Below are 26914 nucleotides of genomic sequence, written 5' to 3' on the forward strand. Positions count from 1 at the left end.
AAAACTGCACTGGTTTTAATCAGATTTCAAAGTTGCACTGGTGTTTGTTTTGGGTTTTTTTTATTTCACAGCCTTCCCAAGGAGCAACACTAGTACCTTATATTCAGCCATTGTGTTTGGACGTATTTTTGAGCACACCGACCACTTATAATAACTGTATATGCTTGAAGTAGGATGGATGAATTATTCTTTATTGCTAACAGTAGCTGATGTTTCTTGTTTCTTTTGATTATGTTTGCAGTAAACAACAACAACCCCTTTTTAAGAGATAAGCAGAAACAAGGCGGTACACAATGTTACAAAAACCCAGTTTATTAACCCTTGCTACAGGTGAGTTAAGAGTACATTTCAACACAGCCAGCCAGCCAGCCCTTGACACAGCTGAGGAGCAGGGCCAGCCCAAGACATTTTGGCACCTGAGGCAAACCTCAAAATGGCATACCACCCGTCAGGGAAGAAGGGATGAGTGATGATTTACATCAGGAACAAGGTGGGGAGGGAAGATCTACATTGGGAGGAGACCAGCAGTGCATACTATTAGCCAAGGGGCCACTGTAGAGGTGGCATTGGGGGAGCAGATCCAGTCTCCAAGGAGGGCACCACAGGGGGCAAAGCATTCCTCTGAGGACGGGTCTGCTGCCTCTGTGGATCCTGCCACATAGGTGGGCCAGCCCCGCTGATGAAGTTCACACAGAGGGAACAGACACCTCACTGCAGCAGGGGCTGGGGACAGACCAGGAGCCACACCCCACAAAATAAAGAGAGGCACACATGACAGGAGGGGAGCCTTCAAGTTCAACGGAGAAAATATAAACGTATATTTCCCACCAGTATGTTCCACTCCCTCCCAAGAGTGGCTCAACCAACCTTCCCCGGCCCCAGTGCAACAGAGAGGATGAGCACATTCGGACCACCAGACTTCCATCATCTAACACATCTGAAAAACCCCAAACGCTCCTTTCTGTAGTAATTCCAAAGGACAGGTCCCAGGAGCAGGCAGAGAAGGGAAGAGAGTCTTGTTATTCAGTTGCTTGCAAAATTGGGGATTTATTTGAAACATGGCAAGATGACTCAGGGCCGGCAGTGAGAGGGACTGTCCCTGCAAAATGCTCCACTGCTCAAGTTCCCCAGGATACCAGCGATGGAGGGCTGGCGGGCAGGCTGGCACTGATGCATGCGGAGCCCCACCAGGAGAGGGCAGCAGATTCGCCTCGAGCTCCACTGGAGCAAACGCACTATAGAGCAATCTCCGCAAGGCCTATTTTGGGAAGAAGACAGGCAGACAGTGAAATCCAGTTCAGTTTAAATTGGATGCACAAGCAGGTAAGACCTTAGGGCAGGGATGGAGAGCCTGGGGTCCTCCGGAGGTTGTTGGACCACAGCTCCCATCACCCTGGTCCACCCCTGTGGCTGCTGAGAGCTGGTGTCCAAGAGCATCTAGAGGGCTGCATTCCTGCCTTATGGTGTAGTGGGAAACAGGACATCCCGCACTGAACTCTGGTATGCATTTGGACATGGAGTAATGGATGACTGAAGGGGACTCAATTGTCTCTAGGAAAAAAGGTAGAGTGGCAATTCGACATTCATTTTGCATAAAGTAGAATTAGCTAAGGTGCTGATTCCAGAGCCTCCAAAAGAGAAGCAGCTGAGCATTTTCCCCTCTCTTTTATTTCCCTCTTTAAAATGTCATCAGTCAGAATCATAGCTGGATCTGCAGGTTACAGGGCAAATGTAGCAGGATGGACACCCAAGCAAAACCATGGCTCCCTCTTAAAAGAATTATTACAAGGTCTGCCCTGCTGCCACCCCCCCCCCCTGCTTGAGCAAACAGAGGTGTGTTGGGCTCCCTCCCCATGTGGGCTCTCAAGTCTGGTGATGACAACTTCCTACCCACAACCCTTAAGGGATGCATTTGCCCCACAGCCAGATTGCCAGGACACAGTGTCCACTGGACAAAGAGTTCTACTGTGTTCCTTTCCCCACTGGTGCTGCCATTGCAACATCAGTTTAAAAGGCGAGGCAGGATGCTTCATCTCATACTCTTGCCAACCTGTTCTCTACCTTTGATCCCAGCACACCTAGGAGTCCAGTGAAAGAGAAGGGGGAAACTAGGGTGAGGAGACCCTGAAAGAGTAATGAATAATCAGAGTATAAGAGATCTTCTGAGGTCCAGAATGTAATTCTGTACCTGTGTAGAGGCATTGGCTGGCTCACTAAACCATGGCTTGCTCAACAAACCATAAGCTGCCCCACAGGTGATCAAAGAAACCATGATTTGTTTCATTTTCCAGCTGCTCTTGCCTTTGTCGCTTGGGGAACATCTGAGTTGGGTGAGGGGCTAAACATATGGTTAAAGAAAAGGTGCTGGGCTCCCATGCAATGCCAAGACACAGTTAAAACAAACCAAGGTTCATCACTGTGGGTTGTCTGCAGTAAACAAACCACAGTCGTGCTACTGGGCAGGGTTCATATATAACGACGAGTCATAGATTAGTGTTTCATGAGAATCTGGCTTTCTATTGGAACAGCACAGGAAGGACTCATATGCAAGGGTCTCTGATCCTGCCTTGGGGGTAGGTGAGCTGGCCAGAGCAATTCCCCCACCTGCAGTAAAGATGGACGCTTCTCACAATGAAACTGGTTCGCAAAGGCTGCCCAATCTAGCTGTCTCAGATTGGGGTAGCAGAGGTAGGAAAAATATGGTTTTGAGGCCCAGTTCCAGATTTCCTCTTCTCCTTCCACCCCCATCTCCTGTATGCAGCTCCAGCTGAAATCCAAAGGGGCACAGAGGCAGCTCCGAGGATTTGCTAATCAGGAGGGTGGCTCCAGAGAGATAATGGCAAACAGCCCTGCTGGGAAACTGGCTGATGTGTGCACTCCGCTTCTCTGAAGCCAGTCGCAACAGGACTTACCGTTTCTCCTCTGGACGCAACCAGAGGGGAAACAATGCCCTTTCTGTGCACCCTCCTGACGCACAGACTGCTGATGGAGGACTGACCCAAGACCTTCGCCTTGACATGTCAAGTCCATTCATAGGATGAGTCACTCAACCAGGAGACACCAAGAGGAGGGGGGGGGGGAAGGCCAGGTCTGCACACACCTGCCTGTCCATGGCCTGCAATTTTAATAGGAACACACACACACACACCCTCAAAAAAAATTTTTTAAAAATGGGAGTGTTTGCATATTGGGCACACATTTTGGTAAGTTAGATGCAGGAAGTGCTTAGCGTTAACTGAACTCACCAGGGTGGTGGGAGGGGGGGGGGAGGAATGGAGAGGAAGAATATTTTCCCAAGCCTGCTTCCGCTGTTCAGGCTGAGCCCAATGATGCAACATCGGAGTCCCAGCCACACACCCCTTTTATTAGGTGCTCGCTGAGCCTGGAACAGCACTGCCTGTTCCCACCTGGGGTGGGAACTTCCTCACTGCAGAGGTACTGGAGCAAAACTCTGCAGCTTCCAAAGGTGGAAGAGAGGCACGGCCATTCGGATGACCCCTCGTGGGGTCTAGCTGTTGTCCAACTGTCCTTCTCCTATGTGGGCAGAGCATATTGCAAATGAATGGACAGAAATTAAGCGTCCTGTGGGATGGGTCACCTTTAGACAATATATGGCTTAACGTTTGTGTTGCAGGGTCGTTCCACGGAATGACAGTTTGAACCAAGGGTGTCTGCCTCCCCTCCCCCAACACATACCTTGGCATTCCTATGGGAACAGGAGCACCACATATGGAATCAAGTTCCGGGTGAAATTGGAAGCAGGGTGGGTGAATTACTCTCTCTGTATATCTGGTGGCAAGCAGGTCCACAGACTTGCCCAAGACCTCCCAAGAGAACCTGTGTCAGCCCTTCCAAACCCTCAAGGAGAACCTTGCCAAATCATATCCTCACCCAGGTTACTGGAATCCTTGGTAGCCCAGCACAGACAGTAATGTTGCATGAGCTGTTCGAGCAGTTCCTTCTCATCCAGAAACTCAAGTGCTTCTATCCTGGAAGGAAGAAGATAGGAAGGACATCAGTAGACACACACAGAGAGAGACCCCTACCTTCCAACCCAGCCTGCAGCAGAAGACAGCAGCAAGAGTGCTGGATTGGGCCCTACAAGATCTGGATTCAAATCCTGCAGCTCATGGGGCAGTGCTGAGCCAGACACTTTTGTACTCCATAAACCTTCTTTTCAATTGTTGTTGTTGTTTACTACCTAAAACAGTTTTTCTTATGTTGTCAATTTTCCTTTCCACATTTTTATTGTAAGGCACCTTGCTGAGGCTTGCCTTAAATGGTGGAGCCAAAAGATATTCAATAAATTTAGAAGTAAAAAAAAGAGAGAGCAGTCAAGTACTACAACTCCCATTGGTGCAAGAGCGAGGAGGAGGAGCTTACCTTCTGACATCATCTTTCGGCAAGCAATTATAGGCTTTCATCATATCGATGGCATTTGCTGTTTCCCAGCCGTTTTGCAGGAAACGTTCCTTCTGTGAAGGAAACCCAATGAGACGTATAAGCAGAAGGTTCTCCATCAGGCGAGATGGAAGGAGGAGAAGCAGGGAGGGTGCAAACCTCTGGGCCCCAGGTGCACCCACCCTTTTAATACAATTTGGCAGAAACTTAAAATATATGATGCATCTTTGAAACTAAGGCTGCAGGAACATATTCCCTTCTCCCCAGCACAGGCACAGGCACTATCCAATAGACTTAAAAAGGACCATCGGGGCAGCGGGGGGGGGGGGGGGGTAGGAGGAAGGGATCTCAAACAGCACAGTGAAACCCAGAGGCAAGCATTATAAATTGTGCAAAAAATGCCACCTCACCCACTCAAAACATCTGACCTGGGAATCCAGAGATTTGCAGTAATCCACACCAACCAGGCTGCACTTCCGGCTCTGCAAGTTCTCAACCATGATCTGCCCAAATCGATCAGACATATTCACCTGGGGAGGGTACAAAAGACTGGCTGAAAGGGAGCCGGGAGAACCAGGACTGCCCCCCCCCACCTCCTATTCAGGGAGCAGGTGTGCACAGGGACTCACTCACATGCCCTCCTTTATCGCAGGAAGCACTCCAGCCCAGAAGTCTCAAATCCTTAGATCCACAAACAACATTTTCCTTACCACCATGATTTGTGCAGCTGTTGCCCTCCAGTTCCCGTAGTGCCCCCTCCCTCCTGCCCTCACCCAACTGCCTCCTGCCTCTGAAGGACTGCCTTATTCTGAGGGGGGAGGAGAAGAAAAGGCAAGCATTTTTTCTAAACAAGCAAATTGTCTTTTCCATTCTTTTGTAAATGGTTTGTTTTTTTTTAAAGAAAAAGAAAGCTCAATGCCTATTGTTGTAAGAACTTTAGGTAAACCACTTTGTGAGGTTCACCTGAAAAGCAGTACATAAATACTGCAAGGAAAGAAAGAAAGAAAGAAAGAAAGAAAGAAAGAAAGAAAGAAAGAAAGAAAGAAAGAAAGAAAGAATCCCCCATTGCAAGCCCACTGCAGAAGTGTGGAGGTTGGTATCATGTGCAGAACAGGGAAAGGGCCCAGGGAATTTTGACCCATTTCAGTCCTGTTGCACTCAATCAGAAGTACGTATATACTCGAGTATAAGCCGACCCGAATATAAGCCGAGGCACCTAATTTTACCTCAAAAAAACTGGGGAAACTTATTGACTCGAGTATAAGCTGAGGCTGGGTGTCACAGGCGCGTTGGTGGCTATTCTAGAGTAACGACTCCTCCAGGCGTTGTCTTTTCATACTTTTATTTAGTGCTGATTATTTACAGTGCAGAGCAGTACTATGTACATGTTGTCCGTTAAGGGTCAGAACCTCCGAATGGAGATTCGCGCGTTTTCCTCCAGCAAAGTAATCTCGGCATACTGAATCTCCGCCCCCGTCGCTTCCTCCTCAGTTCCGGGGTAGGTGGGACTGGTCTTCTTCCTTTGCTTCCCACTTCCCTTCCCACACTGGGCATGGGCTCCGCTACCTTGCCTGAGCCTCGGACACCACTTCCTGAATCTCCGCTGGAGATCTCTTCCTCCCCACTAGCGCTCCCGTTGGGTGATGAGCTGCTGCTTAAGATGGGAGGGACCTGCCTGTACGTTCTGTCCCTCACACTGGGAAATGCAGCAGCTACTGGTAAATTTCAAAAATAAAAATAAATACTGTCCTATGCCTTTCCCAGTTGTCGGCGGTTGGGGTGGGGGGAAAAGCAGCGAGGAATGATCCCTTCCTCACTGCTTCTCCCTCCCCGCCGCCTCACACAGAGCAGGCATAGGACGGGGGTTCGGAGAGTCGCAGCACAGCGCTTCTCCGAACCCCCAGTCCTGTGCCTTTCTCTGCCACCGCCCGCCTCACTCGAGTATAAGCCGAGGGCAGCATTTTCGGCACATTTTTTGTGCTGAAAAAGTAGGCTTATACTCGAGTATATACAGTCATACCTCAGTTTAAGTACGCCTCGGTTTGAGTATTTTCAGTTTAAGTACTCCGCAGACCCGTCTGGAACGGATTAATCTACTTTCCATTACTTTCAATGGGAAAGTTTGCTTCAGGTTAAGTACGCTTCAGGTTAAGTACAGACTTCCAGAACCAATTGTGTTTGTAAACCGAGGTACCACTGTATAGTACTTTACATCCCACTTTGTGCAGATTTTTCAAAAAAGTGCACGAGAAGTCTGTATTACATCAGCAGGCATTTTGTATGGACTCTTTGTGTAAAATATGCACCTTGAATGCATCCATCTGAACATTTACATTTTGCATGTATCTTTCTCCATAAAATATGCATTTTGGTGCACCAAAACAGCAACTCTAAATCCAGGCAACTGAAAGTTGTGATCTAATCCACAAGCAACATGGAGGGGACATATGGAGATGTTTACGTTTGTCCTGCCCCAAACATGATGATACATACAGGTGGGGCCCTGTATGTGAGGTCCATTTAGACCAGCCTTCCCCCAAACCTGCTGCCTTCCAGATGTTTTGCACTACAACTCCCAATAGCTCTAAGCCAGTGGCGGTGAAAGTTGTAGTCCGAAACATCTGGCTGGCAAAAGCCGAGAGACTTTTTACTGTCACCAGCTGTGCCTGACAGGGTGCATAGAAGTTACAGAATGGTTTTAAAAAATAAAGTAAAGCACACATGGCAACAGGGTGGAAACCCTACATGAATGGCTGCTTCATGAGCATCTTAACCCTGGAATGCTCCCTTCTCTGAATGCTGATGGGATCTGATGGGAAAGCAGCCAGCTCCAGCAGATCAGTAGAAACCTTTCCTTCAACTGCCACCTCCGTCTGAATTCACAGCCAAAGCTGGTGTATCAAACCTCTCATCTGCATTTCCGCCCTCACTCAGCAACCAGCAGTTTCTCCTTTTCATGTGGACTTGGCTCACAGCTCAGCTACTCCCCCCCCCCACCTGCTCCATTCAAGCTGCCAAAGCCACAAAAAGCACAACATGATTAACATTCCATAAAGTTCCATAACACTGCCGGTTCCTTGAGTTCGGCCACCTCTGACTCAAAACCTGTTTTGCTCAGCATACGCACATACAGTATATATATATATATATATATATATATATATATATATATATATATATATATTGAGCCCTGCACTTAAAAGTGACTCCACTGGTGTGCTGGGGGTGAGTGAGTGGGTGGGGACACAAAACAAATAAATAACTGGGCAGAAACAGAATTGGTCTCCAATTGTTCTGGGGCACCAGCCTTCAGAAACTCTGCAGTCTCCCAGAGGTAAATACTTAACCCAAACCTTTGCTGGAATGCCTGCACTTCCAGGATGGTAACCAATGTTAGGCCTACATTGAGTAGTCCCACTGAATTACATTATTTCGTTTATAAATTGCAGCTCGTAACGCATCGCAAAGCAATTTACAGTGGAATCAAAACATACCAAAACAGCTTCATATATAAAAACAGTCAAAGCAATTGTATACAGTCATACCTCGGGTTGCGAACGTGATCCGTGCGGGAGGCACATTTGTAACCCGCAGTGTTCACAACCCACAGCGCTGCGTCTGCGCACGCGTGTGACGTCATTTTGCGTTTCTGTGCATGCGCAAGCACCGAAACCCGGAAGTAACGCATTCCAGTACTTCCGGGTTCGGTGTGGAGCACAGCCCGAAAATGCACAACCCACAGCGTTTGCAACCCAAGGTATGACTGCACATATAAAAAACAATAGGAAAAATACATTTTATATACACACACAGTCTAACATCAACATGAGCATGTACATAAAACCAATTCAAATCCAATAATGATACCAACTGGGATAAATACAGTCGTACCTTGGGTTACGCACACCTCGGGTTACGAACTCCGCAAACCCAGAAGAATTTTAGCCGTGTGTGCGTTCTGCGCATGCACAGAAGTGGCATGCACAAAGCGTGAAAATCGCAGAAATTGTGCTTTGTGCATGCGCAAAATGGCACTTCGGGTTATGACCATTTCGGGTTACGAACTGCGTCCCGGAACGGATCGTGTTCGTAACCTGAAGTACCACTGTATGTCCATTTAGAAGCCTGCAGAAAGAGGAATGCCTTTGGCAGGCGCCTAAATCACAATTGAGAAGACGCCTGTCTTGCTCAAGTTCCAAGGGGCAGGGGCCACCAAGCTAAAGGCTAGATTCTGACACTGTGCTAAATGGACATCTCCAGGCAGGATGGGATGTGCAGAATGCTGGGATCCGTTGTGCAGGCAGGGGCTGAGATGGCATTTGAGGTTCATTGTTTTCAGTAGGTCTACTTTGAGTGTGACTAGCATTGGATACCACCCATGGCCAAAAGCACAGAGCATCCTATCTCTCTCTCCCACCATTCCCGCTTTCTGTGTTTCAAATAAGGGATTAGTACTTGAGGCCCTTGCCATAGTGAGGAGCGCAAGAAGACTACCACTGCTTGGTCTTACCTGCTCGTAGTTGATAAACATGGCGGCCTGGAACAGGCCAGCCGCCCACTTGAGGAGGTTCGCAGAATGGTCTTGGGTCATATAGATCAGGACGCATTCTGCCAACAGGAGAGTTGGCAAACTTTTAAGTCGGGGGAGGGGGAAGAAAGAGGGAGGGAAAGAGAACAAGATCAGTATACATATATGGTGGATTATATATACATAGAATCATAGAATTGGATGGGACCCAATCCAATCCCTTGCAATGCAGGCACTGCAACGCTCTGTGTGTGTGTGTTTTCGCCTCTGGTATCCCAGAATTTCAAGAGCATCAGAGAAGAACAACACAGAAAGCTGCCTTTTACCAAACCACACCACTGCTCAATCTAGCTCAATTCCAGCAGCGGTCCAGACAGAAGGGGTCTTTCCCAGCCCCACCTGGGGCTGATGGGGGTTGTAATCCAAAATTTCCAGAGGGCACCAGGTTGGAGGGGAAGGCTGATCTACACCAAGCTATCCAGGGCCCCAGCAACAAGAAGGTGAAAAGCTGTTCACTCTAAAAGTGTCCTGCAAGCTGTGTGATTCAGGGGAAGGGGGAAAAGAGAGAGGTGTTTTCAGCTTTCAGGCTCTTCCGCTGAAGAGCCTTAACTCAGCTGTTAGAGCATCTGCTTTGCACACAGAAGGCCTCTGGTTCAATCCCCAATGACATCTTCAGGTAAACATGAGGAAAGGCTCCCTGCCTGAAACCCCGGAGAGTCACTGCCAGCCAGTGCAGACAATACTGAGCCAGATGGACCAATCCAAGTGGATAGCTCAGTTGGTTAGAGCGTGGTGCTGATAACCTTCCCTGCAAGTTCCTTTCACATAGAAATAAAGCAAATTGGCAGAAAGGGGTCTCTGCCTTCTGATCAGCTGTTATGAACTTGGTGAAGCAGCAGTAGGAGGAAGCCGGTCAGCTCAGCTCCCTCTCCTCTCTCCATTAGCCCAGCAAGCCAGAAACTGCCCACCCACCACTCCATCAGCATGACTCAAACCAATGAGCAATCTCTTTGCTAGCAGGGCTGCTTTCAGAAACTGACAGCAACAGGCAAAACCAACTGCTGGGAGCCAAAGGAATTCTATATGGAGCCTGGGTGGGCAGGTGGGGGAGAAAAGAGGTGTGGGAAACCAGGAAGAATGTAAGGGCTCTGCTGAATCAGGCCAAAGGGGGTCCAGATAATCCAGCATCCTGTTCTCACAGTGGTCAAGCAGAGGCCCCAAAGCAAAACCCTCATGCAGGCCCTGAGCTCAAGAGCAACTCTCCCCTCCTGCAGTTTCCAGCAACTGGTATTCAGAAGCATTGCTGCCTCCTACTGTGGAGGCAGAGCACAGGGTAGCCTTACCCTGCGTGAATTGTAGCTCCACGCTGCTTGTGTTGCCTACAGACACATTTCTGCTCAGTTTGTAGTCTGCACACCACAATGATCTGGAAATCCTATCTCTGTTCACCTCCTGAGGTCCACAGAGAGAGCCCAAACCATGAACGGGCATTTTTTTTTTAGTTGAGGGCACATCCCCCTAGCAGAAAGGAGAGGGTGTGGAGAAGAGAGGATTTGATTCACCTCTCAGCCTTATGGGAGGGCAACTTACAGCAGTACCTAAAACAGAAATCAGAGGCCAGAAAAATAGCCTCTGCAGATATATGCATGCCTTGCTAGGATTGCAAATGAGTGAATAGTCATCGGACCCAAGAAACGCAGTCAGAGCAACCTGACCTCAGGGCAATGTAACCACACGCATTCCAGCGGACACAATCAGTAGCCTGGAAAACGTAAATCACCTGGATCAGGACAGCCAGGCTCCTTTAAGTCTCAAAACTGAAGCAGCAAGAACCACAGACATGTCCTGCTTGACTCTGCAGTAAAACTCAATGCTGCGTTGCAGCCCTTTGGCAACCTGGTGCCCTCCAGATGTTTTGGACCATGACTCCCAGCAGCATACCTGTGCTGGCTGGGACTGCTGAGAGCTGTAGTCCAGAACATTGGGTGGGGGGGGGGACACAAGGTTGGCAAAGGCTGCTGCACTGAAACAATTTCCTTGCACTCTGTGTATCTGAACAACATCCACAGCTTTTAAAAACCAGGCTGAATCACCAGTGTTAGAAACTGAGATATGAAAGCTGGGCGCTAAATGGCACCTTAAACCTAGGTTAAGGGCCCAACAACAGAATGTCTAAGCACACATTTTTCTTATAACAATAATACAAAGCTGAAAATGAATGAACTGCAGTTAAAATATTATGTTCATTTTTCACATAGTCTAGTCCTTCCCTGTCCCACCCTCCTAATACTCCTAATATTCTTAAGAGAGTCTCTTATCCAGTCTTCAGAGAGTAGCTGGATGTGGGGAGACAGAAAAAGGTCCTCCTTTCCTTCCACCCCGCAGTTTTAATCTGAAATCTTAGGTGCAATACTGCACCCAGTGCTCAGAAACTGCTCGCGCTAATGAAATTCCCTGTCACAAAATGCGCCTAGAACAATGGGTGTTTTGAACACTGTGAATTGCTACCTCCTAGGCAGCACATTACCCAGAATGTTCCCAGAAGCCTTTGCACTCCAGTCTTACTGTGGATCCATGTTGCATGTCTTCAGCTTCTCCTCTAGTTTGGCCAGCTCTCGGAGATCTGCACCAACAATGGCGTAGCGGCTGGAGTCTAGGCTATGAGCATCTGTAGAGAAAGCAGCAGTTAAAGCCCTTTCATTTATCACTACTTGCCCAAGGCGAGCAAAAAATGCAATGAAATGAAAATCACAGTTAGGTGACCAGCAAGAGGAACTTTGCAGATGTTGCTGCTTTCTCTCCCTCCAAGGCCACAAATGCCTACATTAGGGAACTGTTTTAATTGTTGTGCTGTTTTAATGGGCTTGTTTTACTGCACATTTTAACTGTCAATGTTTAATGTTCTGACAGGATGGTTTTTAAATTTTGTGTATTTATACGTGTTGGAACGGCAAGTAAGTGGGACATAAAATAGATGATAATGTTAATAGCCAGCTAAAATTTGTGGACTAGTATTTAAAAGGCTGACTTAAATGCTCTCATTTCTCCAAACCCAACACATCAAAGCTGTAGCACTTTTAAAGATTTGGGGGATTTTACGGCCGTGACATGACACTAAATTGCATTCATAAAGCAAATGTCATTGACAGCTGGGAAATATTATCTGGTGATCGGATTTAAAAAGAGATTGGAAAAAAAACACATCTCATCCAGAGACATGAGTGGCATTTTCCAAGGATACCAAGGCTGGCAAATTTTGAGTTCTTAGGAACCTGGATGTACCTGGAATTCTCCCATTCTTGCCTTACACCACCCTTCTCCAACATGGTGCCCTCCAAATGTGGCTAAACCACAACTCCTACCAGATCCAGCAAGCATGGTCAATGGCTAGGGATGATGGGAGTTGCAGTTCATCAACATCTGGAGATCCAGAGGCTCTCCAAACCTGTTCTACGGCACAACTGATAGACAATTCTCAACCATTTGTTATCCCCCCGGTTAAACATTTTAAAGCACACACGAATACAATAATCTAAGTTTTAAAATAAATATAACAGCCCCTGCCAGATTATCCCTAGCTACCAAAAGCCCCCCAGCAGAAAACCACCTTCCAAAGAGGACCAGGCACCAATGCTCTCCAGGTGTTGCTGGACTCCAACTCCCATCAGTCCTAGCCAGTATGGCCAATAGCTAGGCATGATGGGATTTGGAGTCAAATGATGTCCAGAGAGAGGTGGGTTCTTTATCCCTGCTCAAGGGGAAGCAGCTCCCCTTGAGGAATTTCCAGCAAAGCAAGGGGAAAATTCACATCTTCATTCTTTCCTTAGTTAGATATGGAGATGTTGTCAAACTGCTGGAAAGCTTGCTTTCGGAGTAAAACAACAACCTTCCTTGTGAGAGGGATGCTTGCTCCTCGAGACTCCATACTCTAGACTGGTGCTGTGCTTGATGAAGCAAGAAGACTGCCCTGGAACCAGGAAGCAACCAAACCATTTGGGGCTCATGGAGCAGAAAGATGCGGCAGGGCAGGAAAGGTGTCGGAGGAGATTTCGTCAGCTGAAGCAGGAGAGAACAGAGCACCCGTGGCAAGAGAGGCAACACGGTCGAGGTGACTGGAGGTTTTTAAACAGAAGCTGGATTGCCATCTGTTAGGGATTTTTTTCACTGTGATTTCTGCATCGCACGGGGTTGGACTGGAATACCCTTAGGGATCCCTTCCAAGTCTACTACTATAAGATTCTATACAAGCTTTCCCCCAAACTACCAGCTCAATTCTGAAACTAGGTTTCTGAAACTCTATGATTCTATGATTGGCAAAACATTCCTGAAGAAGCTAGGGAAGACCATTTCGGGTTTCTGTAAGCCGAAATGGCAAGTTCCTCATCAGGGCAGGAAAGAAGAGGGAGTCTGGCTATCAAGCCGGGGCGTTTGGGGAGGGGGGGTGGAGAACATTTCCCAGTTTAAAATTTCACTGCGGAAAATTTCCCGCTTCATTACTAACCTTGAAAGGATATTGATTGCAAATACTATAAAATATTGGAGAAATCTGGCAGTTTCCAAGTCCCCTAGTCTCCAGTGGTGGCAATAACCCCAGCAAGGCAAAACTGGGGAGGTAGGCAGTATGAGCACAGAGCAAAATCTTAAGATGGTGATATGCTAGCCACCTTCAAATAAGTGAAGGGCTAGCACATGAAAGATGGAGCAAGCTTGTTTTCTGCTGCTCCAGAGGGTAGGACCCAAACCAACAGATTCAAATGACAAGAAAGGAGATTAAACGAAACATTAGGAAGAACTTTCCAATGGGAAAAGCTATTTGACAGCGGAACAGACTACCTGGGAATGTGGTGGACCCTCCCTCATGGGAGGTTTTTAAGCAGAGCTTGGGTGGCCAATTGTCAGGGATTTTAAATCTGTGACTCCTGCATTACAACTCCCTTCCAACTCTACGATTCTACAAGAGCTTACCCCAAAACTACCAGTTCAATTCTGAAACTAGGTTTGTTGTTAGGGGGATGCTCTTTCAGAGTTATGCCTCTATAATGTCTAAAACCTCCCTCCGATCTCCCACCTGCCATGCATCACCAATGGCCAGGGTTTTTTTAGCTGTTAAGTCTTGGACTCATTTGTCCCAGAAGCCGAAAGAAGATAAAGCAGCCTTAGCAACTAACGGACAACACTGTCAAGGGCAGCACAGATCTATTGGGTGACACCCAACGAAGCGTGCGGAGGAAGGCTCCTGCCATCAACGGAGGCGGAGGAACATAACGGCTGTCATTCCTGAAAGGCTTTCCTTTCCTAGGCAGCAAAAGAACAAGCAAGCAGCAGAGAATTATAAGCTCAATGTCAACCCACTGTGCAGCAACTGTGAAAAATAAAGCAAATTCCATGCTACGGATCATTAGGAAAGGAACTGGAAATAAAACTGCCAGTGTTTTGCTCGTATACAAATCCATGGCATGGCTGCATTTGGAATACTGGGTACAGTTCTGGCAACCTCACCTCAAAAATAATATTGTAGAGTTAGAAAAGTGCAACCAAAATGATCAAGGGGACGGAGCAACTCTGCTGTGAAGAAAACTTGCAGTATTTGGGACTTTTCAGTTTAGAGAAAAGGCAAATAAGAGGCGACATGGCAGAAGTTTAAAAAGTTATGCATGGCATGGAGAAAGCGCGTGGAGAAACGTTTCTCTATCTCTCTCATAACACTGGCACTGAATGTTGGAAGACGCAGGACAAATGCCCGAGACGTCACTTCTTCATGCAGCACATAGTTAAACTATGGAACTCACTGCCACAGGAGGCAGTGATGGCCACCAACCTAGATGGCTTTAAGAGGGGATTAGACAAATTCATGGAGGAGATGGCTGTCAGTGGCTATTCGCCATGATGGCTATTCCGGCTCTGCTCCCACAGCCGGAAGCAGTAATGTTTCTGAATACCTGTTCCTGGTGGGAAAAAAGGAAGGGTGGAAAGAGCACTCTTGTGCCACAATCCTGCTTGCGGGTTTTTCACAGGCATCTTGTCAGGCCACTGTGGAAATAGGATGCTGCACTAGATGGGCCACAGAGCTCTTCTTATGTTCTTAAGCTGTTAGGAATGTGTGGGGAGAGGAGAGACAGGAAGTCCCAACAGAACCCTAACATTCCTTGTCAAGAGTGTGCCAGTACCTTTCAAGCAAGGGGCAAAGAGCAGTTCTTTCACAGGCTGATTCAAGGAGCAGCAAATATGGGTTGGTAAGAAAGCTCGGCAAAGAAAAGGTTAAATGCAATACAAGTGCATTTTGTGAAACATTGAGAAGGTGCCCACATAGCAGAATAGAGTGAGGAGGTGGTAGCGGCTTTAGAAATGCCACCTTGCTTTACCGATGGATTTTAAAGATGACTCACCCATTAGAAGAGATTCCCCTGAATGGCTTTCCATAATTGGTTTTGACAAGGGAGGTTTTGATCTGTGGGAGAGAAGGACAAAAAAAAGGAAAAGAAGGAAAAGGAGTCAGCGAGTCATTGCTGGTGGAAGCTGCAAAGAGAGGGAGGCTGTGTGTGCCCCCTGCTGGAAAGAGATCACTAGGCCTGACTGCTGCAGAGCCCAGTCTCTTGTGTATTCGCACCATCTGGGCAGTAAGATGCATTGTTCCATCTAGCTCAGTACTGTCCACACTGACTGGCAGCAGCTCTCCAGGGTGTCAGAAAAGATTCTCTCACAGCCCTCCCTGGAGATAGCAGGGACTGAACTTGGGGCCTTCTGAATGCAAAGCAGATGCTTCAACCATTGAGTCACAACCCTTCCCCTACTGTAGGGAAGAAGGGAAGAAAGGTCCATTCAGGGGAAGCTGTCCAGGAAAGGGTAGGCAAGCAGGGATTGGCTCCTGGACACACTGAGACATTTCCCTTCTCATATTGCAAAAATACATGCCCCTGCTTTCTGCATTGCAGGGGATTGGACTAGATGATCCTTCGGTTCCACTTTGAACTTGACAATTCTATGATTCTGTGTGAACCTGTGTGTGTCTGAAACTGACAAGGAGCAGTTCTCAGACTGCACAACATCCCGCAAGCCCTTCCCCAAGTTTGTTTCAGATACTTTGCTTAAATTGAAGTCTTGGGTCTACTGCATCTTGTTCTCCACAGTGCAGCCAATGTTCAAGACAATGCATGATCCCCTCTTTACTAGGCAAGACTAAGGGTCCTTTCACAAGCTATAAGACCCCCACGGCAGACCTGCTAAGACCCTAACATTTGGTACAGGAGTCATTTCACTTTCATTCATTCTAACATTTACATTCAACTTTACAATCCCGTACCAGGCTTTTGAAGCACCTCACAACAATATTAGGATTAAAAATACACACTGCAGAGAGCTACAGTTGGCTGATACTAATAATTTTGGGACTCTTCCAACCCTACAATTCTATTATTCTATAACATCAATAAGTGAGTACACAGTTGCAAGTCAGTAACATGTGAACTTGCCCAACTAACTGGCAAACTGTAACACGTTTGTTTGGGTCCCACACCCCAATAAAGCTTTTTGCAACTTGTGAAGCTACTCCTGCACTACAGAAATAAATGACTCAGAAAAAAGAAACTTAACAAAGAATAATTAAGATTGTAATCCTATAACTGGGGAGTAAGTAAAATCAATGAAGATTTCCTTCTGAGTAGACATGCCTGGATAGGCTAGTGCTTCAAGAGTGAAACTGACAGGAATCCTTTTAAACAAGAGAAAATCTGAATCTGACCTAAACCTTACAAGCTTTGTGCATCTATTTATACAGAATGTTGCACCCTATAGGAGCTGTAACTTTGCCCCAAGACCCTACAACCAAACACGCAGGGTAACAGACCCACTGAAATGAATGAACCTAAGCCAGACATGTCCATTAACTTCAATGGGTCTACTCTGAGTAGGACTAATACTCTTCGAAAGAAAAGACTTGATATTTTTCAGAACTATATTTGCATGCCGAAGAAATCTCAGCCCTTCACAGTTGCATAGTCACATACATTTTTTTTCATCCTTGCCCCCCATTTCCAACAGGCAAGACCATGTGACAATTTAACCTGGCCTTTGAAGCCCAAGAAATACATATTTTAGGACCTACCCTATTCTCTTAACTATATTTAACTGATTTTAATACTGTTATTTTAAATTATTGTAACTGACCCTGGGACTTCATGGTGAAGGGCAGGTAAAAAACCTAAAATGATAACGATAGGTGTTATTTTTTGGAGGGGGGCAGTGACGCTTCATGACTAGTAAGAGTTGGCCCCAACTTTTCTTCTCAAAACCGAAAAACATGTTCATCTCAGTCAAGCTGAAGTAGAGCACACACCCAGGCACTTACTTGATGTGGTGGATTTTCCTTGTGACTATAGATGGGAAGTCAACTTCAAAATATTTTATTGGAAGCAGATTATCATCCTGAAAGGGATTGGGAGAGGGGGGGGAGGGAGAAGCCAGACGTTCAGCTCACGAAGAGGCACACAATTCAGCTCCTCAGTTATGTCCCAGGTCAGTAGTTTTCAAGCTGTCTACTTTTTAGAAACCCTTTCCACACTGAGGAGGCTTTGTGTATATTCTAGAGCAGCATTGGCCAACCCAGTGTTCTGCAGGTGCTTTAGACCACAACTTCCATCAGTTCCAGCACCACAGCTATGTTTTGGACTACAGTTCTCATTGGCACCAACCAGAATGCCTACTTTGGACTATAAATCCCATTCCCCCCCCCCCAGCAAGCAGGGCCACATTTTGGACTGCAGCTCCCATCAGATGGGGATTACAGTCAATAATAATAATAATAATAACAATAATATTTATTTATTTATTTATTTATTTATTTATTTCTCCCCCGCCCATCTGGCTGGGTTTCCCCAGCCACTCTGCTGAAAAAGCATCAGGACACCATCTTGTTGGGGGAAACTGAGCTAGACTTCTCCGTCATGCATGGTGCAAGCCCAGGCTGTTAGCCTTGAGATTCCCCTCACAGGAACCAAACTCACCCGGAGCTACAAATGCAGGGGAGAAGAGTAACAATGAGTGGACAGGCCATCTTTCAGCAGACCATGCCCTCATTAATAACACCGAGGAACCAGATTGAAATACACTGCCTTGGGTTGTTTTACTAGCTACTGTATAGATTACCGCAATAAAAGCCCAGGGACAAAAATACTTTTGTAAGTGACCACTAGAGGCTCCCCTGGAGCTATAAAAGTCCTTCTTTGCACTTGCGTTAACAATGCATAATTTCTCACCTTTAATTTCCAGAACAGAGTGTCCATGCCAGCCCCCAGGTTGATAATTTGGCAGTTGCATTCAGTCTTCTGCAAGAAAGCCTTAAGTAAGCGGCCAACTCCCTGGACACGGGCATAATACCCTAACAGAAAAACAGTACTGTAAGAATCAGACAATGCTAACCAAGAGGTGACAGAGTATCTCCGTCAATTCTAAGTACATCTTGCAAAATGTTGTCATAGCTGTAAGAGAAAATAACAACACCTGCCCTGGTGCAACAGACATGTTGGTCCAACAAACAGTCTTAGCAGTGAGTGCTGGCAGGTCTGCTACCTGCCTTACAGGCCTTTCCCACCTAGCCTTGGAGGGCAGGACCCTGACTACAGCTAGAAAAGTTGAGGCTGCTGAACAGACTCTTGGGCTGGTATGCTGTTTAGGGTGTTTTGTTTTGGGGGGGTGTTGCTGTTGCATGTCTGTATCTTTATTTTATATCTTGTTTTGATTTATGCGGAAATTGTTCAGTTTGGTTGTGTATTATTTATTGTTTATGACTACTTTTGTTATGTTTTAGTTACCGCATGTATTTTGTTTTCATGTTGTAAGCCGTCTTGAGTATGGTTTGAATTGTGGAAAGGCAGTATACAAATAGAGTATGTATGTATGTGGCTCATGGAGCCCACTTTGGACTCATACTTGCATACAAACTTACCACGGCTGATTTCAGGCGCCTTCCTTTCTTTTGGCAGCCTCACAAAATAATCAAGGTAAGGATCCTTCCAGTAGCCAACGTTTACTGCATATCTGCCCAAGGGAAAGAGAAAGGCCCTCTTAACAAGGCTGGAATCCATGGTCAGTCAAAAACATAATTCTAGAGGATGTGGACTTTGATCTAATCTATGAAGGGGATTCTTATGTTCTGATTACTTTGTTGAAAGCATTTTAATTCCTTTCTTTAGCCATTAAAAAAAACCCTCCCAGAGCAGCTTACAAATGTCATTGATGTGGTTACAGTGGATCAACTGCTAGCTAGGATGACTGTGCTCTGCCTCCACTGCAGCAATGCTTCTGAACACCAGTTGCTGAAAACCACAGGAGGGGTGAGCGCAGTTGGGCATGAGTCCTGCTTGTGAACTTCTTCCCAATGCGGCATCTGGTTGGCCACTGTCAGAACAGGATGCTGGACTAGATGAGCCCCCTTTGGCCTGATCCAGCAGGCTCGTCTTATGTTCTTATAGTTTAAGAATGCACGGTGTGAAGACGCAGGGTAATGCCTTATATACCAAGTCAACCCATTGGTCCTACTGAATAAGTAATACCTACACTGACTGGCAGCGACTCTGCAGGGTTGCAGACCAGAGTTTCTACCAGCCCTATGTGGAGATGCCTTCAGGGCCGGATTTAGGTTTGATGAGGCCCTAAGCTACTGAAGGTAATGGGGCCCTTTATATGTTCAACTGTCCTTTGACAACAACAAATTGTCGCTGTTTTTTTGTGTTGAATATATGCTATATGGTAATTTATGTACCTAATAGGTATCTAAAGCCATTTGCACATGTTGCCATGCAACCAGTCCATGCAGAATGTAGGTACCCTATATATAGAAATGAGCAAACCAGTGATATTTTAGGGAGCAGACGAGCAGGCGGGGCCCATTATTTACATGATAGGAGCCTACACAACACAAATACTGTTGCTGTTATGTGGGTTTTATTTTATTTGTTTTTTATCTTAGATTTTGGAAATGTACATCCAGTTTTTCTTTTCCTTTAATCTTTTTGGGGGGGGCAAGAGAGTGGGGCCCTAAGCTATAGCCTGTGTGGCTTATACAGTGGTACCTCGGTTTACGAACTTAATCCATTCCAGAAGTCCATTCTTAAACCGAAACCATTCTTAAACCGAGGTGCACTTTCCATAATGAGGCCTCCCGTCACCTGTGCCCTTCTACCGTTCAGATTCTGTTCTTAGACCGAGGTAAAGTTCGCAAACCGGGACACTACTTCCGGTTTTGCGCAGTTCGTAAACCGAATCGTTCGTAAACAGGACTGTTCTTAAACCGAGGTACCACTGTACGTAAATCCGGCACTGGATGCTGTCATTGGAGATTGAACTTGGGACCTTCTGCATGCAAAGCAGATGCTCTGCCACAGAGCAACAGTACTCCATACCAAGGCATCTCTTTTTTCACACATACACATACCTCTCATTTTGCTTAATGCTCCTAGGCAGTTGAAGAGCCCCTACTAATGATAACAATACTATAAGCCCGGGGAGCTGCTCTTCTTCTGCAACGAGATAGCGAAGAGCATCCCCAGGGCTGAAGTCATACGACCTGGTTCCCCCTTGGCCCCGCCCCGTTCCCATGAGGTGGGAGGGTCGTTGAAAAGAGTGGGCGTGGCTCCCGAGGCTCCTCGCTCGCTCGCTCACCGCTTGCAGAGGGAGGCGTCGTCGCAGGTGCCCCTCACGGCCTCGTCGCAGATTTCCACGTCCCGGGAAGTGCTCGCCATCGCCGGCCGGAGAGCAAGGTGGGATCAGGTCAAGAGAGAAGAAGAGCACAAGCTGCCCATGCCTGGGCCGCTGCTACCGCTGCACCCTCAGAGCACCGCTTCCTCACCTGCCAGCAACGGCTATGCACATTGGCCCACGCCTGCGCGGTTTCTATTGGTCGACGGAGACGGGTCAAGCTTCCTTGCCCACCCCCTTATCACCGCTCCACTTTCCATTGGGCAGAGGCTTTGTCAGTTCCACGCCGAAACCAATCAAGGTTAGGAAGTGCCGCCGGGAGGGTCGCAGGATTTGCCGGGAAATGTAGTCTCTCGCTAAGAGGGCGGAACCGTCGCCAGTGTTTTGACAGCTCCACGGTGGATTCAGCCAATGAGGACAGACGCTAGATACTGTGGGAATTGTAGTTTCTCGCGATACGGGGCTAGGCAATATGCAAAAATGTAAGAAGACACCAGGTGGTAATCACACTTTAACCGACTTGGCTTGGCAATATTCCCCCGGGCTGAGGAGGCCATGGAGCCTGGTTGCTCAGAATGCCAGCATACAGTATTCTCTATGTATTTAACTGCAGTTTCTGTGCTTGGACGTATTTAGGTGATGAAGCTTCCTGGGCCAGTTGTGTTATCTCTTTGCCTATCCTACCGCACAGGATGGTCGTGAAGAATAAATGGGGTGGAGAACATACGAAGACTCTTTCAATGCTGGTTCAGGCTAATGACCAATCTAGTATTAGTATTAGTGCAGCCTTTTGTTCTCATAGTCTCCAGATTTCCAAATGTGAACCCCAAAAGCAGGACCTGAGAACAACAGCAGCTCTCCTCACTTGTGATTCCCAGCAACTGGCACTGAGAAGCGAGTTCTACAATTTGACCATGGGAAGCACTTTCTCTTATTTGTCCATCTCCCGTGGAAAAAGTTAGGTGTCAATGTAAAGACGTGCCATTTATTTAGCTGTTCAAATTGTCCAAGCACAGAAAGTCTGATAAGCTTTTGGCACCAACCTACTTACTCACCCTGCAACCCAACCTTTGGGTTGAATCTGTGCCACTGCTCTTCACGAAAATAACTACTTGGTTCCCACCCACTTTGTTACTGATAAGACTGTACGATTTAGTTGTGTTCCCCCCCCCAATATTGTACCCCACTTCGGAATTATTTCGAAACGAAAAGCAGTAACCTAGTATAAGTAAATAAATAGGAGTTATTCCTCCTGTCCTCCTCGGTGGGGTTTTTTAAATAGTTGTTTTAAATTCTTCTTAACGTTGTGATCCACCCGGGAATCTTAAGGTGAAGGGCGGGTAATAAATTATTAATAGTAACATTTATATTTCACCTTCTATCCTCCATGGGGATCAAAGTGGCGTACATGATTTCCCCCCCTCCCCTGCCCACTTTATCCTCACAACCACCCTGTGAGGTAAGAAGTGTCTGATGCACTCCCGCTCCCCGCTAGGAGAATAAAAAGAAAGAAGGCGCCCCCACCGGAAATCGGCCCTCCTTGTCGTTTTCTTGTCTTACCTATAGTACTGTATACGAACATTCCGAGTCAAAACCGGAAGCCCGGGGTCGTTCTGCCGTCCGCTCTCTATGGTCTCTATCACGTGGCTGACGCCGGAGGAGCAGCAGCCGCCCTGCGTCCCGCCGAGTGGAGCAGGGCGGGACCGCAGTTTGCCCGCGGAGCAGCCGGAAGTGGCGGAGCCTTCCGGTGTGTGTGTGGGCGGGGGGGAGGGGGTGTGAGGTGCGACGCCGGCCCGGCGACGACGGAGAAGTTGTGAGGGAAGGTCGGTCGGAAGGTGTCGCCGCCGCTGCCGGTGACCGGGCAAGGAGCGGGCAGGAGGAGGAGGAGGAGAAGCAGCAAGGACAGCGACGACCCCCCCTCTCCCCTCCGCCGCCGCAGCCCCGCTCCCCTCGGAGACGCCATCATGAAGAAGCAGTTCAACCGCATGAAGCAGCTGGCCAACCAGACGGTGGGAAGGTGAGAGCCCGGCCGGCCGGGAACGAGGGCACGGGAGACACCTCAGAAATGCCCCCCCCAAAGAATCCTGGGAACTGTAGTTTCTTAAGGGTGCTGGGAGTTGTAGCTCTTCGAGGGGAACACTACCATTCCCTGGCTTCTTTTGGGGGGTGGAAAGTATGTACCCAATACTGAGCCAGAGGAACAAATTGGCTGCTTTGGGATAAGGCAGCTTCCTCTGTTTCTTCCCCACCGCCCACCCCGCAGTAGATGAATTTCTTGTGTGTGAAGGACAGCCACCCTTCACCCTCAGACTTTGGTTTATCTGGGTTTTTAATGTTGACACTCGCTAACATAAGACTCCAGGTTTCTAGGTAGGAGTATTTTCCCCGCCTTAATAGGAAGGCTGGGAAATTGAACCTGGGAATTGAATCCAGGAACTTTTCTATCCAAAGCAGATGCTGGGGAAGGGGCTGTAGTTTGGTGGAAGAGCAGTTGCTGTGAATGCAGAAGTTGCTGTGAATGCAGAATGCAGTGTTGTGATAGGTGTGCCAGTGGTCTGACTCCGTACAAGGCATCTTCCGATGTTCTACCACTGGGTCTTCTAGCTTCACGCAACACTCTTTAAGTCCAGAGTCTTTCTCCTCATGCTTTGCCTTGCCAGCAAGTTGTGTTTCCTCCATGACAAACATCCACACCCAAAACAATGATAAATGGTTACAATTTCAAGCATGCGCTCTTAGAGGCATCTATTATTATTATTAGGTGCTATGGTGACGATTCTGCCAGCATACAAAGAGGGCAGGGCTCTGCCAAGGGTCATTTTATTTAGAATTGGACCCAAGGAAGCACAGGGAAAGAAAATGGAATAATGTGTTTTTAGCATTGCAGTGCAGTCCTTTTCATATCTACTTTGAAGTTAGCCCCACTGAGGTCAATGGGGCTTACTGCCTGGTTTAGGATTGCAAACTTAATTTCAGTAAAGGAAGTAGGGAATTTTTGCCAAAGGATTTGGGGGGGACGGGGACGGGACCGAAGCTTCTTAAAAGTGGCCCACATGGTTTTAAGAGGAAATGGTACAATATTTGCTTTCTGTGTTCCTGCTATTTTTTGTGAGAGTGGTTCTTATTTCGGGTTTGGTGTGTTGGGGGGGGGTCTCAGTTAATTTCATTGTACACAGGTTGTACATTGACAATAAAGGTATTATTATTATTATTATTATTATTATTATTATTATTTGCTTTGAACCCCAGATGAAGGCTGGTGGTGAGCTAGGCTAGGTTTGGAAGAGAAGTTTATAGACATGCTGTAGACGGCTACTCTCCTCATCCTGGTGATTTGCTTGGTTGCAAATGGCCTTTACCTCAAGTGTTCTAATTTTCAAATTTCTGATTCAGTAGATTTGGAAGACCTGATGTTTTGGCATGCCATGAATAACCTGGTCTTTACTCATCCTTGGTCTTGTCTTTCCTCCTGTAGTTATGCTAATGAAAACCTACCTAAGCATGATGATGTAAAAAGGAGGAGGAAATGTTGTTACCTGCTTTCAACCTCAGGAGTAGGGTGGATGATTGTTATGAAGTATCACCAGAAGGATTTCCTTCTCTCACCAACAGAGGTTTGCTAAACAGAAAGTAGCCAGCTCATTCTTCCTCATGCTAGGCACATGCCAGTCTGATCTTAATGATGAGCTGGAGAGCAGGGCCAATATTAAAGCTCAGTTAAATTCAAATGGGTTCAGGTCAACCCAGTCCTAGATAATTTAGGGCTTTGAAGGTCAGTACCAATCACTGAGCACAGAAACAGATTGATAACCCGTGTGATTAATGTAGAATTGGCATGATACTGAGCAAATCTTGGTGCCCAATTCTGGGTCCAATTGTAGCTTCCAAGGTCTATAGAAGAGCAACCTCATGAAGAGGACATTGTTAACAGCTCAGCTCTGATGTATCCAGTGCAGGACTGACTGAGGCTAGGCCTGTCTTCTCCAGCTGTGGCTGCAGTTTGAGAACTAAACACAGCTTGGCCGTCATTGCTACCTGAGCAGTGAAATAGGCCCTTAAGCTGTGTTCTTGGTGGCTCCTGGAGCATGCAAAACATCATATTCTGTATGCTTAAGTGCTGGCGCATTGACTCATGGGCTCACTTCAGTTTGGTAAATAAACTCGTGTTTGGTTATTTCAGAAAACACATGCCCGGTTGCAATGGGGCAACCAGTGAATGCTCTGCTGAAGTGGGTTAATAATACTTCTGAAGTGCTAATGTGTTGTAGTGAGGAACATTTCACTTCTTCTTTTGTTTTCCTGCAGCGCTGCAGAGATTGTTAAGTTCCCTTCTTCCACTAACTCCAGATCACTGAGAGGATAATCTGTTAGATCACACAAAATACTAAATAAGGCAGGGTTGGGTGTGGGGACATGTTTGCTCAGGATCTCCCACCTGCTGGGTTGCACTGTGGAGAACATGCTTAGCTTACATATCAGGAAGTTCCTAGTTCAAATCTGACATCTGCTATGAACTTGCTAGGTGACCTTAGGCAAGTCTCCTTCACTCATTCAGCCCTTACTTACAACATGAAGTTGATAATACTAACCTTACCTTACAGGGTTGTTGTAATGACTAGAACAAGCCATTTAAATACTTCTAGTGCTTATTATCAGTATTATGTGTTGACATTCATTTTTAATAACAATATCAATTAGTGGGTTTATTTCTAAGCAACTTATTAATAAAGCAATTTAGAGTGTTCAAAAACTGAATGCAGGGATGGGGAACTGGGGGCCAAATGCAGTCCTCCTGACCTCTCTATCTGACCCTTGTGGCTCTGCTATGTCATGCCCCTTCCTGTGCCACACCCCTTTTCCAAAGGCCACTCCCCTCAGTAGCTGTCTGTGAGGTGTGGATGGGTGTCTATAAAAAACTTTCACTTTTGCATAACTTGAAATATAGCCTATTGTGCAAAGGTAAGAGTCACACCTGTTGCTGCACCCACACTGACCCCTCTCATCATTGTTATATGGCCCCTGGAAGGTTGGCTATGAGCAAATGGGGCCCTGAGGCTGAAAAAAATTCCCCAGTCCTGACTTAATGAATGCACTTACTTACTTATGCACTTATATACCACTTAATTATTTGCATTTCTATGTAGTGTACATAAAAACAATCCACAAAAATGGGTTATTATTATTATTATTATTATTATTAAAATCTTTATTATACATCAATTAATATCAATTTAATTATAATTTATAACATTTATCTTAGACATTACATACAATACATACCATATGCACTACATACACTACGACATTGTTGTCGTTTAGTCGTGTCCGACTCTTCGTGACCCCATGGACCCTAGCACGCCAGGCACTCCTGTCTTCCACTGCCTCCCGCAGTTTGGTCAAACTCATGTTTGTAGCTTCAAGAACACTGTCCAGCCATCTCATCCTCTGTCGTCCCCTTCTCCTTGTGCCCTCCATCTTTCCCAACATCAGGGTCTTTTCCAGGGAGTCTTCTCTTCTCATGAGGTGGCCAAAGTATTGGAGCTTCAGCTTCAGGATCTGTCCTTCCAGTGAGCACTCAGGGCTGATTTCCTTCAGAATGGATAAGTTTGATCCTCTTGCACTCCATGGGACTCTCAAGAGTCTCCTCCAGCACCAGAATTCAAAAGCATCAATTATTCGGCGATCAGCTTCATGGATCACTGCCTTGTCGTGGCGAAGGGGCTTAAATAACTTAGAAAAGTTATGTTTTGACTAAACGTGATCCACCTGGAGAAGGAACCGGCAAACCACTCCAGTATCCCTGCCAAGAAAACTCCATGGACAAAGACAACAGGCACACTACGACATATACACCTCCAATTCATCTCATTGTGCTATTTTATATTTGCTTAGTCTATACACATTTCTTTATTAGTTTTCTTTTTCCAATTTGTTATCAGGAAAAATTTCCTATATACTTTTTCTATATTTCAAAATGTAATTCAAGATTCATTCTAAGTCTACCAGGAGATTAACATTGTCACAGTAGTTTTTAAGATACAGTACTTTTAAAATATCCAATCTTTATTGACTTTCTGTATAGAATTTCCTCTTGTTCTCCCTGTCATCTATGGGACATAAAATTTTATTATAGAACTGTGTACCTTTAGCCATCTTCATATAGGAATGTTATCAGTAGTATTATACCCGTATTACAGATAGAGGGGGCGAGGCAGGGAGAATTCGCCTGAGGCCCCTGGATGGTAGAGAAATGGGGGTAAAATTTAAGACACTTGCTTCCTGGCTCTCAGTTCA

The 26914-nt window shown here is 46.5% G+C and overlaps 2 protein-coding genes across 9 annotated transcripts in view; one reads left to right on the forward strand and one right to left on the reverse strand.

Annotated features, from left to right (window-relative positions):
- Positions 1 to 296: 296 nt before the first annotated feature.
- Positions 297 to 20788, reverse strand: LCMT1 (leucine carboxyl methyltransferase 1). The gene is made up of 11 exons (XM_060282908.2): positions 20585 to 20788; positions 18870 to 18961; positions 18181 to 18302; positions 17274 to 17350; positions 15316 to 15377; positions 11495 to 11597; positions 8912 to 9032; positions 4830 to 4931; positions 4384 to 4475; positions 3892 to 3989; positions 297 to 1258 (listed from the first exon to the last, which is right to left on the reverse strand). Exons 1-11 carry the CDS (start codon positions 20662 to 20664, stop codon positions 1236 to 1238), a joined length of 972 nt encoding a protein of 323 aa, XP_060138891.1. The 5' UTR covers positions 20665 to 20788; the 3' UTR covers positions 297 to 1235.
- ARHGAP17 (Rho GTPase activating protein 17) overlaps positions 18466 to 26914 on the forward strand; it is a 63248-nt gene continuing 54799 nt past the window's right edge. For 3 of the 8 annotated variants that reach the window (XM_088657165.1, XM_035131131.3, XM_088657164.1), the window contains exon 1: positions 22200 to 22637. In XM_088657165.1, the coding sequence (XP_088513291.1) occupies positions 22585 to 22637 (53 nt within the window). In that variant the 5' untranslated portion in view covers positions 22200 to 22584. Of the gene's footprint in view, positions 18585 to 22199; positions 22638 to 26914 lie in introns of those variants that run through there. The other 5 variants (XM_088657161.1, XM_088657167.1, XM_035131129.3 and 2 more) reach the window with 3 other exon arrangements.

The sequence above is a fragment of the Zootoca vivipara genome, chromosome 13 (genome assembly GCF_965207765.1).
Source record: "Zootoca vivipara chromosome 13, rZooViv2.hap1.1, whole genome shotgun sequence".
NCBI classification, from domain to species: Eukaryota; Metazoa; Chordata; class Lepidosauria; order Squamata; family Lacertidae; genus Zootoca; species Zootoca vivipara.